Below are 14501 nucleotides of genomic sequence, written 5' to 3'. Positions count from 1 at the left end.
TTGCTGAGGGAGGCGGGACGAGAGGGCGGAAACCACCCGGGCGGGCGACCGGAAGCTCCGTCCCCAACATGGCCGCGCCCAGAGGTCTCGTTGGAAGCGGTCCTTCCACCGTCATGTGACGCGGGCCCTCGCCCCACCCGTCTACAGCCACTCCCTGTCTCCGTCCCTAGTTCGAGAGGACCACGTGACACTGTCGGGGCCAGTCACGTGAGGCGCGGATTCTGGGTGGGAGGGGGTTGGCGGAGGGTTCCAGAGTGGCAGTAAAGGAGGGAGATGGCGGGGTGCAGGGGGTCCCTGTGCTGCTGCTGCAGGTGGTGCTGCTGCTGCGGTGAGCGTGAGACCCGCACCCCGGAGGAGTTGGTAAGGAGCGGGCGGAGCCCAGCTGGGGAGGGGGCGGTTGCCAAGGGACGGCGAGAGGGCGTTGCCGGGGGGTGGGGCCAGGCCGAGCTGGGGCCTCAGGTGGCAGCGGGTGGGGCCCGGGCACCGCATCCTAGGCTTTCGAAGCATCTGCCGCGCTTCCTGTGCCCAAGTCTGGGGTCTTTTCTCATAACCCCTCCCTGGGATCTGAGGGAGAATCCAGGCCCGCTGCAGTTAATCCCATCCATGTTTTCTTTTATTTCCATGTGAAAGGAGTTTTGAATGAAACGAGCGTTTTCAAAATGAGCCCCTTCACTGGACTTTGTGCTTATCAAAGCAGCTGGCTTAGTTTCTCCAGCCCTTTCTCACTGTATCCCTCACCTTTTCTGGGTCATTGATAATCCAGCTTCCCTCTGCAAAGGACCCTGGGAAAACTTGAGTTGCTGTGTCCCAGAGTTGACAGGTCCCTCCTTCTGTTTTCAGATTGAGTACATTGTCCGATGGAACCTGAATTTTTTTTTCTCCTTTATCTGGCATGGGAGATCTTTGAGGTGTCCTGAAGACAAGAGTGGTTATTTGGAGAACGTATCAGTAGAAACGAAGAGCTCAGCTGCGTGACTATAGATAGCCACCGACATCACCCCCATCCCCCCCCAAAAATTTTTTTTTGAGATCTTGTTCCCATTTGATAGTAGTTCTAGATGATTTGGAAATTAGCAACAAATTTCTATAGATACTCTGTCTCTTTCTACTTTTAACCATTTAAGTATTTAACCTTTTAACCATTCTGTGGATCTATTTTTCTAGACCATCCTTGGAGAAACACAGGAGGAGGATGATGAGATCCTTCCAAGGAAAGACTATGAGGTGAGATTTCTTAGTTGCTGCCTGGGATAACAAGAGCAGTGAGTGAGCTGGTCACTTCAGACAGAAGCTTTAGGATTCTAACGAGAGATACTCTTTGACTGTCTCTCCCAGGGAGTGAAGGAGTAAGAGGTAATTTCCCTCTCTGAAAGGGACTGTTTAACAAGCCCTTTTCTCACCATGACCCCAAAACAGGGTCTGATGTGTCTCTGTGCGTTCATAGATCTGTGGCAGCTTAACCTAGATAGAGCATGTTTGCTATTAAACTATTTGCTTTTACAACTAGAGACCCAGAGTGAAAGCCACTGCAGTGTGTGCTCATAACAGGGTGGGACAGGAGACCTGCCTTCTCTTCTTAGAGAACTTATTTTTCAGATGATTGTTTCCTGCTCAAGGTAGCTTCCTCTGAAGTGCTCTTGATTGTCGTTCTGGTTCAAGTATGGGATTCTAAGAGTGTGTGTGTGTTTAGTAAGGTCAGTGCTGCTGGAGTAAAACCAAGTTTCCTTTTTTATCCTTTAGTCAGTTCCTGATAATGTTTCTGTGATTTTTGAAATAACAAAAACAAGCCATGGTTCTGATAGAGAATTCTTAAAGCCGTTTACAAAAAGAAGCTAGAGAAAAACCCATAACCCCACCCATTAAAAGATAACTGTGAACCTTACTGAATATCCTTTTCCATGCTTACATTCCTGCTGCTTTTTTGAAATAACAGAAGCGAGATTCTGCTACATAGACTATTTTAACATGTTTTCTCCTCAACTTGAAAGCAATCTTTGTATTGCTAATACATTTCTGCAGTATCTTTTTAAATAGAGGAATACTCTTTTATTCCACAGTTTATTCAATCTGATTTTTCTATATGGTGAACTAGTCTTGACTATCTTTTCTTCTTCATCCTTAATTGCTTCTTTGAGCAATTCCAGGAAGTGTGATTAATCTTGTATGTTTAATACGTCTTTGAGAATGTCATGTAGAGGGGCACCTGGGTGGCTCAATTGGTTAAGTGTCTGCCTTTGGCTTGGGCCATGATCCCAGGGTTCTGGGATCGAGTCCCATATGGGGCTCCTTGCTCAGCGGGGGCCTGCTTCTCCCTCTCCCTCTGCCTCCTCCCCCCTGCTCATGTTCTTGCTGTGTCTCTCTCAAATCAATAAATAAAACCTTTAAAAAAAAAAAAAAAGTCACGTAGACTTTAAAAATTCAATATTTTAGGGCAATAACATACTCAGACTAATTTTCTTTTTTAATATTTTATCTTTTGCTGTAGAATTTAGTGGAACTATTAGGATTTATTAGTATAACATGGAAATTTTTTAAAAACTTTCATTATAGAGAATTTTAAACATAAAGAAGAATGGACAGAATGGTATATTGAAACCCCCTGTACTCATCAGTTTCAATAGTCATTCAACTCATGCCCAACCTTGTTTCATCTGGCTCCCATCCCCTTCCCGTATTATTTTGAAGAAAATTCTACACATCACATCATTTCACCCATAAATAATTCAACATGCATCTCTAGAGGATGGACCCTTTTTTTTAACACAACACAATACCATTTTCATACCTAAGAAATTAACAGTAATGCTTTGATATTAAATACCCGGTGTTCAGATTTTCCAGTTGTCTTATAAATGTCATATAATTTTTTAACGTCCTATAATTTTTAAATTATTATTATTATTTATTAATTATTATTGTTTGAATCCAGTTTCCAATAAGGTCCTCACATTGCATTTGTTTGATTATCTTTTAAATTTTCCTTCAACTTTTTTTTTTTTTTTTAAGTAATCTCTACCCCACCAACATGGGGCTCAAACTCACAACCCCAAGGTCAAGAGTTACAGGCTGAACCAACTGAGCCCACCAGGTGCCCCCCTTTAAAATTTTTTATAATCTGTAGATTCTTCCTTCATCGTTTTTTTCCCTTGCAGTTTACTTGACAGAATATTTTTAGGACTCTGAAATTTGCTCTGAAAATTGCCCTACCATGGTATAGTTTAATATGCTACACTGATGGGAATGCTTTTAATGAATCAAAATCAAAAAGCACAGTATCTACTGATGTATTTTCCCATATTTCTAAAATATTTTTCTCCTTACACATAGCTGAGAGGTTTGCAAGAATTAGTATAAGAAGCCCCATATTGTACTGTCACCTTATACTCCCTCATTGAACCCTGTGATGTCACCCTGACTGTGTGACCATGACTGGAACTTTCTGGCAGCCTTCATCTGTTCCCTGGAGCTCACCTGGCTTCTCTTCTCCATTGACCCAGCTGTTTCCAAGTCTCCTTTGCTCCTTTTACTAAATTTTGTATTTGTAATGCATTTACTTTCACCTGATATGCATACTTATGTAAATTTTATGGGTTGATGTTTCATGTGAGTCATTAATATTTCTCAATTAACTATCTTCAAGTATGAGCTTCTTCAGAATATTTGCTTTGTGTAAGAGCAAATTTAGCTAGACGCTTACCCTGGAAAGTCTGCTCAGATTTTACTAGGGATTAACTAGAAAACCCTTCTGTTGAAAATCTTTCTAAAATGTGCTCTTTCTCCTTCCTGCCTTACTAAGAGTTGACTGTCCCTATTTGACTGATAAGTTGGGGGTCTTACAAGATGTTAGAATCCCTGGTTTGACATCTGTTCTCTTTCTAGATGGTTTGAATAACAATAACCCTCTATCTGTGGGATGGGGCTGTTAACCGTGATGTTTTCATGCAGGTCATAGAGCCTGTGTTGCTTTTTTGAATTAGAAAAAGGCATCCCTCAGAGCAGAGGACTTAGAATAAAGAGCCTCTCCCTCTGGGCCACAGCAACTCCCCTAGCTCGAGGCCCATTGAGGCTGCTGCTTGTGTGAGCACTGAGGTGCCCTTCCTGGTTGAACATGGGCTGCCTTTCAGCCCTGCTTACCCCTGTGGCCACACGCCGTTTGGCTAATACCTTGGGCAGCAGCCCTGCAGGACCCCTATATAAATTTTTTTTTTAATTGTTAAAAAAAATAAATAAAACAAACATCTGTCTCTGTGGACCTATCGTAATTATCTTATTATTATATAGTGTCCTATATTTGGATGTTGGATCATTGATTTAAAAAGTTGCCGGCTGATGCCCCAGGACCTTTTTTAAAAAGGTATTTGGACTTTGGGTATAGATATAGATGGAATAATTGTCAGATGTCACACCTGTGTTTGGCTGACTGCTGAGTCTTGCACGAGTGTGGCCACCAGGCTGGTGTCTAGCTTGTTCACCAGCTGATGTGTAGTTTGCAACAGGTTCAGGAAGGGGAGAACACACAGCAGACCATTTTCCTTTGTTGCCAGACTCCTGCTTCTCTTAGAAAACATAGAAGAAATAAAATTAGTTCCTTTGAATTGTTTCTCAAGATGTCTCTGGCACACAGGCAGATTTTTTGCAGAATAGCTGTGTTCTGTGAAGGAGAGTTGAAGGAACACTGCTATAGATGTAGTTTTAGGAGCTGTGTCAAATCTCTGCCTCTTCCTAACATGAACTGAAAGTTGCTTTTTAAAATAGTCTCCATATTGGTTTGTCTTGTGACTAACCTCTTTCTCGTAGAAGCTAACTACAGGAGATACTTACAATTAACTGATTTTCTAAATTAATTTGGTTCCGGTTGATTGAAAATTTTACACATGTAATGGGATAAGTTGGGTAACACTGGTGGTAGCCGAAGGTCTTTTCAAGTTTTGCAGAAGCAGGAAGCTCAAAGATAGGCAATTGAAAGATTTTCCCAAAGCATGAACCTCCAGCAGCGCTGCCGAAACATTCATGTGTGTCAAGTGCAGACTCCCTTGAGGCAGGTCAGAAGGTCTGAGATTCTGCATTTCTAACCAGCTCCTCCCCGGGGGGCTGTAGGTCCACTGCCCTGCCCACCCACACTTCGAGTAGCAGGAACGTGAAGCTTTATCCCTTTCCAAGTTTCAGTAATTCTTCCTATCTGGTTGTGACCTTTTTACTCACGTTTCTCTGTCAGAGTTTGGATTATGATCGCTGTATCAATGACCCTTACCTGGAAGTTTTGGAGACCATGGACAATAAGGTGAGTCCCTTATTGATCTCTTGGGACTGAATAGATCTTACAAATGGCTTCTTTTTCCCATCTAAATGCTCCTGTAGATAGCCATACCCCATGGCTTTTAGCCCCTTTCGTGAGATGGGGTTAGCATTTATTCCTTAGACCTTCATCCTGCCACCCGGAGTACCCACTCTTGGTGTGCCTGGCCCAGGCTCTCAGAGCTCATCCTTCTGGCCTTGTAAAGCGCCTGCCATGTCAGACGCCACAACCAAGCTTGCTGTCTCTGTGGAATTTAGCCTAAAACTGGTTGTCCAAGATGTGCTCCCTCCCTGCTGCCAACAAAACCATATAACAAACTGAGTCTGTCTTTCCCTGTGTGAACAGAAAGGTCGCAGGTATGAGGCGGTGAAGTGGATGATGGTGTTCGCCATTGGAATCTGCACGGGGCTGGTGAGCAGGCAGGGCGTGGGGGCCTGGAGGACGGGGTGGGGCCCGGGGGGGTCAGAGGGCGAGTCATTTGTCGTGATAACAGAGACTGCCTTTTCTTTTTTTCTTTTTTTCTTTATTCCCCCCACAGAATAATCCTGACACTGTTTTCCGCACTTCTCTTGCTTTCGCTTTATGAAAGTGAACCCTACAACACTGGTATTCTTTAAAGCACTCAAAGGCTTGGTCAGGACCGAGCTCTTATGATATGGTCCTGTCAGGTGGACAACATAGTCCGGGGAGTACTTCATGGAAATTGAGGTCACTCTGTAGGGAAAAAGCAAAATAGTGGAACAAAACCAACCATGACACCCTTTCCTTTAGTGTGGCGTGCCAGTCAACAGGACACCGTCGAGCTCAGTGAATTTATCGTGCTGTCCTGGGCTTCTTTCCGGCGCATTGCTTGTTTTATTTAGAAGGTAGAGCTGGCGGCTGTGGATAGAGGAATATGCCTGAATGCACAGGGTTCTGGGGTCAGCTTGCTCACAGATGAATCACAGACAAGAAAAGATTATGAAACATTGCCAAATTGTGTAGTAGCACAAGGCCTGGAATCCTAACTGCTGACCTAACCACACTTAAAGCTGGGGAACAGAAACTGGAAAAGTCAGCAGACAGTCAAAATGATACATGTCACATCTTATTTTCTATCATTACAGTGTTCAAATGGGCTATCTTCGTCCGTTTGGGCTACTGTAATAAAAATACCAAAGACTTGCCAGAGGCTTAAACAACAGATGTTTATTTCTCCCAGTCCTGGAAGCCAGAAGCTCAAGATCAGGGTGCCAACAGATTTGTGTCTAGTGAGGGCCTGCTTCCTGGCTTCTGGCTGTGTCCTCACAGGGGAGAGGGGGCCAGAGTTCTCTGGGGGTCTTTCATAAAGCCAATGATCTTATTCACGAGGGCTCCACGCTCAGGACTTAATCACCTCCTAAAAGGCCCCACCTCCTAATGCCATCACAGTAGGGGTTAGAATTTCAACAGATGAATTTGGACGGGGGACACAAACGTTCAGCACATAACAGGTTATATTCCTAAGCAGCGGCCTGTTTATCTCACTGGAACTGACTACAAGTCTCATTCTTGATTCTGCATGTTATACCCATAAAATGTAAGCACGCATTTAGTATAATCTAGCCACAAAGGCTGACCAATTTTTATTTTCCTGGCATTTGTCAGATTTTTACTGCAGTAAATTCAGAGGTCAAGGAACATTTTTTAGTTAAGACAAATGGCATTCAGAAGGCCTCTTTGGTAACATTCTATTATGGGGGGAACTTGGGTTGATTTAACTGTTATATTGAAGTTTCAGATCATCTGTTTTGCCATATACGTTTCTGGTTGCAAATTTCCCTGTAATAAGCATAATCATGAGCCATCTACTTGTTAGTCTTTCTGCTACTTTCGTATCACACTCCTTTGAACTGCCATTTATCAATACTAGCAACTTCCACCAGTCCCCTCACGTCCCCTCACGCTGCTGGAAGGCAGACTTGCCTTTATAACTCAGCAACCAGCTCCTCTTGCTACTAGCTCTCTTATCCTTCGATCTGTCACAACCTATTGCTTCAGTGTTTAAAAGCCTCCGGGCTTTGGCTTGAGGGAAGGCCAGAGGCCTGAAGCCTTTGATCCTGAATCCACCAAGTCACAAGCCTTTCCAGTTCCCCCGTGAAGCCCAGAGCAAAGACGTGGGGCTTAAAGTGGGCTGGTAGAATATGAGTGGTTTTCTCTTACTTCACCAGGGTAACCATTGGCTCCAAATCAAAATAGTGATCTATAAAGTATAAATAGTAATAACAAACATGTAAAAGCCATAAACACCTGAGTAAATGTTGTTTTTCAAAGTAATACTTTAAGCTATGTGCTTATTCAGCTAAGTATCACTGAAGATGTTATTGGAGTTCTTCTGAAACTGCCTCTGGAAAATGCTGAGTAGCCCCTCACAGGATTCCGGGTGATTTCTCTAGTCACGGGACGGTCTTCCTTGGTTTCACATCTTTTCCTGCAGCCTTTCCCTTTGTTTTACTCTCCTTCTCTCAGCTTAGCTGTGCCCCCTTCCTTTGTCCTCTGGAGGGGCGGTGGGGCAAGGTTGGCAGGGAATCTCCTGGCACGTCGGAGTGACCAGCAGGAGACCCGTTCACTCGTTGCCTCTTGGTGACGTGGGTGCATGTGCCAACCGGGAAAGGCCAAGGGGGCTCACAGCTTTTGAGCGAAGTGCCTGCGCCACAGTGGGGCAAAGCTGTGTGATGGTTCGCTTCCTCTTCACAGGTGGGTCTCTTTGTGGACTTCTTCGTACGCCTCTTCACCCAGCTCAAGTTTGGAGTGGTACAGACATGTATCCTTCTCGCGGTTCTTGGTGTTCCCGGGTGTCAGCAGTTCCTGACCCTGCTTTCTTGTTTGGAGAATAGGAGACATGATCTAGTGAAGAGCTATTTATTAACCATTCAGCTTAAGTTTTTAGTTATCGTTAAAGGACACAACAGGAAGACTTTAAGAGAGAGATACTTGTATTCAGGTTGGTGAGACACAAATACCGCAAAGATGCCCGTTCTTCCCAATCATCTACGAATTCAGTATAGTTCCAATCAAAACTCCCAATAGAGTTTTTTGTGGAACTGGAAATTTCTCTTCCTAAATTTGTTGGGAAGAGTAAAGGGCCAAAAGTAGTTGGGACAGTTTTGAACAAGCATGGCACTTGCCCTACTCCATGTCATAATTTAAGATATAGTCACTGAAACCGTGTCCTATTGGTGCAGGAATTCCCAGTTAGGCCAATGGAAGATAACAGAGGAGCAGAAATTGGCTTGTACATATAGAGAAGTAGGGAGAATGACAGAGTTAGTGTTATAAGTCAGTGAGGAAGAGATGGACGTAATAAAGATGCAGGGACATTGGTTTCCATCTGGAAAAATAAAGATTCCTACTTTGTACCATAAATTAATTCCAGATGGATTGAAGATGTAAATAGGCAAAACAAAACTCTAAGAGACTATGTGATGTCATGAGAAGGGAATAGTTTCTTAAAACTCCAGGAGGCACAAAGTGAAAGGGAATATAGATCCGTAAACTTGACCATGTCAAAGTAAATGTTTTTCATACAAACAAAAAACCCCAAGCCACGACAGTAAAACACCATAAGGAAAGTGGAAAACAAATCCACAGCCTAGGAGAGGTTACTCACTGTACATTGAAGAGACAAATAATTAGTATCTAGAACACTAGAAGAACTGCAGCTCAGTAAGAAGAAAGCCCAAACAGCCCAGTAGAAAAATGAGCAGAGGATGTGAACAGGCAATTCTCAGAAGAGGAAAATGGAATGGTCAATAAATAAACCTGTAGAAAAGGGCTCGCCTCACCACTAACCAAGGAGATGCAAATTAAATAGATAGCAAGTACACCTCCTCTGGCTCCCGAGTCCCTCTTTCTCATTCGGACCTTGGACATGTACAGAGATGTTTGTTACAGCTTTGCGATTGCAGAAAGGTGAAATCACACAAAATGGGAGAATGGAAAAATTGTAATGTGTTCATATGGTATAGTTTTATGCAGAAGTTAAAATGAATGGACCAGAGCTGTGTATATCAACATGACTAATTCTCAAAAACTTGATGTTGAAGGAGAGAAAAAAGTGTAGAATGTGCGTGCATAAAGTGCAATCCCATTATTTTAGTTTTAGAAACACATACAACAAATGGCTACGTCTAAAAATACACAGGGAATGGGGTGCCTGGCTGGCTCAGTTGGTAGAGCGTGTAACTCTTGATCTCGGGGTTGGGGGTTCAAACCCTACGTTGGGCATAGAGATTACTTAAAAATAAAATCTTAAAAAAAAAAAAGACACACTATAATTTCAGGTTAGTGGTTTTTCCCAGGGGAGAGAGGGAGGGAAACAGGATTTTTTTTTTATGGTATCTAACATTTTAATTTTTAAAACCTGGAGCAAATATGACATAACACCAAGATTTGTTAAAGTGAGGGTTGTGGGGGGAAGGGCGTTTGTTGCTTTTTATGACGTTTGAAGTATTGATTTGAAATGTTGGGGTGCAGGAGCAAATGGTCAGAAAGGATTCTTGAGACGTTTTGGGTGCAAAAAAGGTGGTTTTATTAAAGCACAGGGACAGGGCCCATGGGCAGAAAAAGCTGTACGGGGATTGTGAGGAGCGACTGATTACATACTTTTAAATTGGGAGGGGTTAGGGATAGTGTTAAGTCTTTAAGGAGTTTGGGAAGCAAGGTTTACAGGACCTTGAGGGGCTAGCTGCTCTTAAGATAAGGTTATTTAGTACTGTCTGGTAAAACCTTTGTCATGAGACCCTTCAGAAGGATATCAGTGGGCCATATGCTTGGAGGATGATTGCTAACCTGTATGTTGGGGAGGGTGGGTAGAGATAAAGGAAGTTTCCAAAGGGATTTTCATATGTTAAAGACGACTTACAGGACCCTGGAGGTTGGGCGAATATCAAGTTTGCCTTTAGCAAAGCAGTAACGTTGCGGCAGTTGAGCTCCTTGAGAAAGGTCATCTGCCTGCCTCAAGTATTTGTCGATGGACTGCAAGTTGTAAGGAGATTTAATTTTTTCTACATTTCTTTTGCCTTTGTTCTCCACATCCATATTTCATAATTTAAAATTGGTTCCCGGGTACCTGGCTGGCTCAGCCAGTGGAGCATGCAACTCTTGATCTTGGGATTGAGTTTGAGCGCCATGTTGGATGTGTAGAGATTATTTAAAAATTTAAAATTATTTAAAAAAAAAAATAAAGATAAACTTAGAAAATGGTTCCTGATATAGACGATCTCTCAGACAGGTGTTTTTTGTTTTGTTTTGCTTAAGATTTATTTATTTGAGAGGGGGCATGCAGAGGGAGAGAGAGAGAATCTTAAGCAGACTCCCCACTGAGCATGGAGCCGATGTGGGGCTTGATCTCATGACCCTGAGATCATGACCTGAGCCAAAATCAAGAATCATGACTGACGCACAACTGACTCAGCCACCCAGGCGCCCATCAGACAGGTTTTTTCTTGGGTTTACATATAGAGAACAGGAAGATGTGCAGTAAGCAGCCAGCATGTTTTAGAAGAAGAGATGCTGCACCGTTCCCTACTGGTGGTGGTAGGAATGCCCCTGACAGGCGAGCATGTTTGCCTTAACCCCGGTTCTGCAGCGGTGGAGGAATGCAGCCAGAAAGGCTGCCTTGCCCTGTCCCTCCTTGAGCTCTTGGGTTTCAACTTGACCTTTGTCTTCTTGGCAAGCATTCTTGTCCTGATCGAGGTGAGGCGGTGTGGGTGTTGGCATTTGGCTGATGAGGGTTTGGATTCCTCCATCCCCACTTCTGGAATGTCAGGAAGCTGAATTAGACTTGGGATATAGATTCCTGCAGAAAGTGGCCTCTCCTACACTTAGAGCTGTTTCTGAAAGTAAAGGTTTCCACCTCTGGTAGGATGACAGAGGAAAAGTCCAGATTGGGAGGGTGGTTCTCAGCCTCGGCAGCACATTAGAATCACCGGGCAACTTTAAAAATGACTCTAAGTAACTTGAAAATACTTCAAAACTAACTTTAAAAAATAGCTGCTATCCAGCTCAAGTGAATGAGATGAGAATCTCCAGAAGTGGAGTGCCTGCGTTGGTAGATGCGTGGCCCCCAGGTGATGCCGAATCACCGGGACTTGTTAGGAATGCAGCTGAGTCAGAAACCCAGGGTGGGGCCCAGCGTCTGTGTTAACGGGCCCGCCAGGTGATGCTGATGCTGCTAAGGAAGAAGGGCAGTTCCCCCTCGTCAGCGGGTTGTTGTGGCTAAGCCACAGAGCTGGTGGATTTCGAGTTCACGGGCATCCTTCTCTCTCCTCCCTTAGCCAGTGGCAGCAGGTTCCGGGATACCCGAAATCAAATGCTATCTGAATGGTGTGAAGGTGCCCGGAATTGTCCGTCTCCGGACCCTGCTCTGCAAAGTCTTTGGAGTGCTGTTCAGTGTGGCTGGAGGTGAGGAGAGTCTTTCTGACTTTTAGCCTTCCAGGTATTCCAAGGGTTGAAGGTGACAAGAAGCACTGTGTACGTAAATTAGGTAGATTTGGATTTGAAGGGCCTGCCCTCAAACAGATATCTGCCCTGTTTGTTGATGGATAATGTAGACGCTGTAAGTTACCAGTCGGATACCTGACTAACACACGTTTAGTTTTGAAGTGGAATGACCCTTTAGTTGGTTTGTGGAGTTTGCTTTTAGCAAAGTCAGCAAGCTTTTTGTGTAAACAGCCAGACAGTAAATATTTTAGGCCTGATGGGCTAAGAGGCAAAATGGGAGATACGATGTAGGTACTTAAACATATATAGCCATTTCAAATAGAGCCATGTGAGAATGTAAAAACCATTCTTCGTTCTCGGGCTATAGAAACAGGCATTGGGCCTGTCTTGGCCCACAGGCTATGGTTTTCTGAGTGCTCATATTAAGGAGTATTTTTTCTGATGTGATGAGTATTTGAGTTTTTCTTTTACAAAGTCACGTAATCATCTCTGCTGTACAGTTGTCGAGAGACCGGTCTACTTAGCAAAGGTCTCCTAACCAAGACAGCTTTCTGTGCTGACTGATGGTCTCCCCCTTTTCCACCTGTTCCCAGGGCTTTTTGTGGGGAAGGAAGGCCCCATGATCCACAGTGGAGCAGTGGTAGGAGCCGGCCTCCCCCAGGTAAGAGCTGATGGGCTGGGAGGATACGTCCCTCAGAGGGGGCCCCTGGGGAGGGCCGTGTCCATGGTGGAGTTTGTAACATATCCATTGGGAGCACCTAACATGGCCTTGGAAGCTGATGGCCATTTGGGTTGATGTGAAACTTCCGTCACCCAGCAGAGAGGGTAACTGGTACCCCCGGGTTTTAACAAGGCCCTGCTGAGTACTTGGAGCAGCAACGGGACAGAGAAGGTCTGTTCAAATGAAAGTCACCTGGTGCGCCCCTAGCCGGTGCTGAGCACCTGCCCATCAGGCAGTTGATGGATCACCTCCGTGTGGCCAAACCCCAGGGTGCTGGAAGCACCGACCGAGATGGCTCCAGGCCCAGGTCTACGGCGAGGCCATTTGAACGAGCCCCGGAATACTAGCCGCTGCTTTAGCCGACATGCTCTCTGGGCCAGACTCTCCGTGTCCCAGCTTCTTTCTTCTTTAAAGCCACCTCAAGGGTTTGGTTGTCTTCGTCCTCCGCATCCTTAGTTGAGGAAACTGAGGCTTAGAACTGGCTCGGGACTCCAGAGCCCCCCTTCTTCAGGGTTTCCCAGACTCCCCAGCTGCAAGCTTGAGACGTCTCTGTTCCTCTGAACCGCCCCTCGTAGACGGTTAGCTCGGTTAGCTCTGGTGCTCTGCGGGGAGGGAATCACCGTGGCTGCGGGTTATCGGCGCAAAGGAGAGAAGACTCTTGTCCAGAGCCCGTCTGTTGGTCTCTCTTGTTACTGCGTCCCCTCCCTCACATCAGGCACCGGCCTCCCGGAAGTGAGCTGAGAGGCGGAAGGAGGCCAGGTGAGGACGAGGCAGCAGCATGAGAACTCGCTGGGCTCATTGGACCCTCGCCGGTTCTTTGGGCCCCTTCCGTACTGACATCCCCTGAGCAGAGCCCACTTGATCTTCTGCAGCAGCTTTCGGTTCCTCCCTCCACCCGGCAGTTTCCCCTTTCTCTGTCTGACTTGTTGACTGTGTACCAAATGTGATTTCCAAAGATCCTAGAAATCTGGGGGGCAGGAAAAGAAGTTCCTTCCAGAAGTAACGTCTTTTTTTTTTTTCCCACGTTGCGGTTCTGGCCTCTTGCAACACATCTGCCTGGGTGTGCTCAAGCAAAGGGAACTTTCTGGTGCCTGGGATTCCTGCAGCTCTGGTTCTTGTGCCCCCCCCCCCCCCCCTCCCTTTGTTTTCTCTTTCTCTAGTTTCAGAGCATCTCCTTACGGAAGATCCAGTTTAACTTCCCCTATTTCCGAAGTGACAGGTATGGAAACCCAACCCAGTTCGTTTGCTACCGCTCAGACCCCACTCCCGTCACCGTAGCTGGCTCTGGGGCTGCCTTGCTGGGCGGGCTGTGGGTGGAACCCACCTGTCAGAGTGGAGAGGGGTAGGAATCTTCTGAAAATAAGTATGAGGGCCAGGCTGGCTTCGTGGCTTCTATTTTGTCAAGACATAAGGCTTAGAACCGTCTCAGGCAATGAAGAAGACAGTCCAGTATTGAAAACACGACCAGGGAAGTCCACAGGCGTATTATCGAGAATGTGTTTTATATTCCAAAATGATGTACTTGGTCCGCCGCCTTTCTGGGTTGGAAGGTGCTCTTCTGGGTACTTTTTCGCCCTGTGGGATTTGTGCGTGTTACTGATGTGTGCACCCTGCTCGGCCTTTGGAATCGGGGGCCAGATTCAGAGTCATCTACCTTCTCCTGCTGGGGTTCCTGCGGGTCACTGTCACCTGCTCCTGACACTTTCACCGCCGCTGTGGCTTTCTGGGAGAAAGATCTGGTGAGAGTGGGGCTCAGCAGGGACTGACAGAAGTCTGGGCTCTGCCTCCTCAGCTGGTGGCTAAGACCCCACATTCAGAGCAGACTGACGTCAGGGAGCCCCTCCGACTAAGGAGAGTGTCTGGCTCTTAGGGAAACCGTATTTGCCGGGGAGTCTGCCTCACCAGACACCTGCCCTTCGTAAGCCCTGACTGTTCGTGGGTCACAAGACATGATGTTGGTGGACAAGGAAGTGAACACCTGCCTTTTGCGGCCTGAGGACTCTTTTTTGGGTGAATCACCTC

At 45.6% G+C, this 14501-nt stretch overlaps 1 protein-coding gene across 2 annotated transcripts in view; it reads left to right on the top strand.

Annotated features, from left to right (window-relative positions):
- Nucleotides 1-97: 97 nt before the first annotated feature.
- CLCN6 (chloride voltage-gated channel 6) overlaps nt 98-14501 on the top strand; it is a 30357-nt gene continuing 15953 nt past the window's right edge. For both annotated transcript variants that reach the window (XR_004298003.1, XM_032393475.1), the window contains exons 1-9: nt 98-360; nt 1165-1224; nt 5216-5281; nt 5642-5707; nt 8012-8078; nt 10905-11011; nt 11593-11719; nt 12352-12419; nt 13640-13698. Coding sequence is in view for 1 of the 2 variants with exons in the window: in XM_032393475.1 (XP_032249366.1) it covers nt 274-360; nt 1165-1224; nt 5216-5281; nt 5642-5707; nt 8012-8078; nt 10905-11011; nt 11593-11719; nt 12352-12419; nt 13640-13698 (707 nt within the window). In the remaining variant the exon portion in view is untranslated. The remainder of the gene's footprint in view (nt 361-1164; nt 1225-5215; nt 5282-5641; nt 5708-8011; nt 8079-10904; nt 11012-11592; nt 11720-12351; nt 12420-13639; nt 13699-14501) is intronic.

This window comes from Phoca vitulina, unplaced genomic scaffold, assembly GCF_004348235.1.
Source record: "Phoca vitulina isolate PV1807 unplaced genomic scaffold, GSC_HSeal_1.0 scaffold2, whole genome shotgun sequence".
Taxonomy (NCBI): domain Eukaryota; kingdom Metazoa; phylum Chordata; class Mammalia; order Carnivora; family Phocidae; genus Phoca; species Phoca vitulina.
This window is presented reverse-complemented; position numbering and strand designations above follow the sequence as displayed.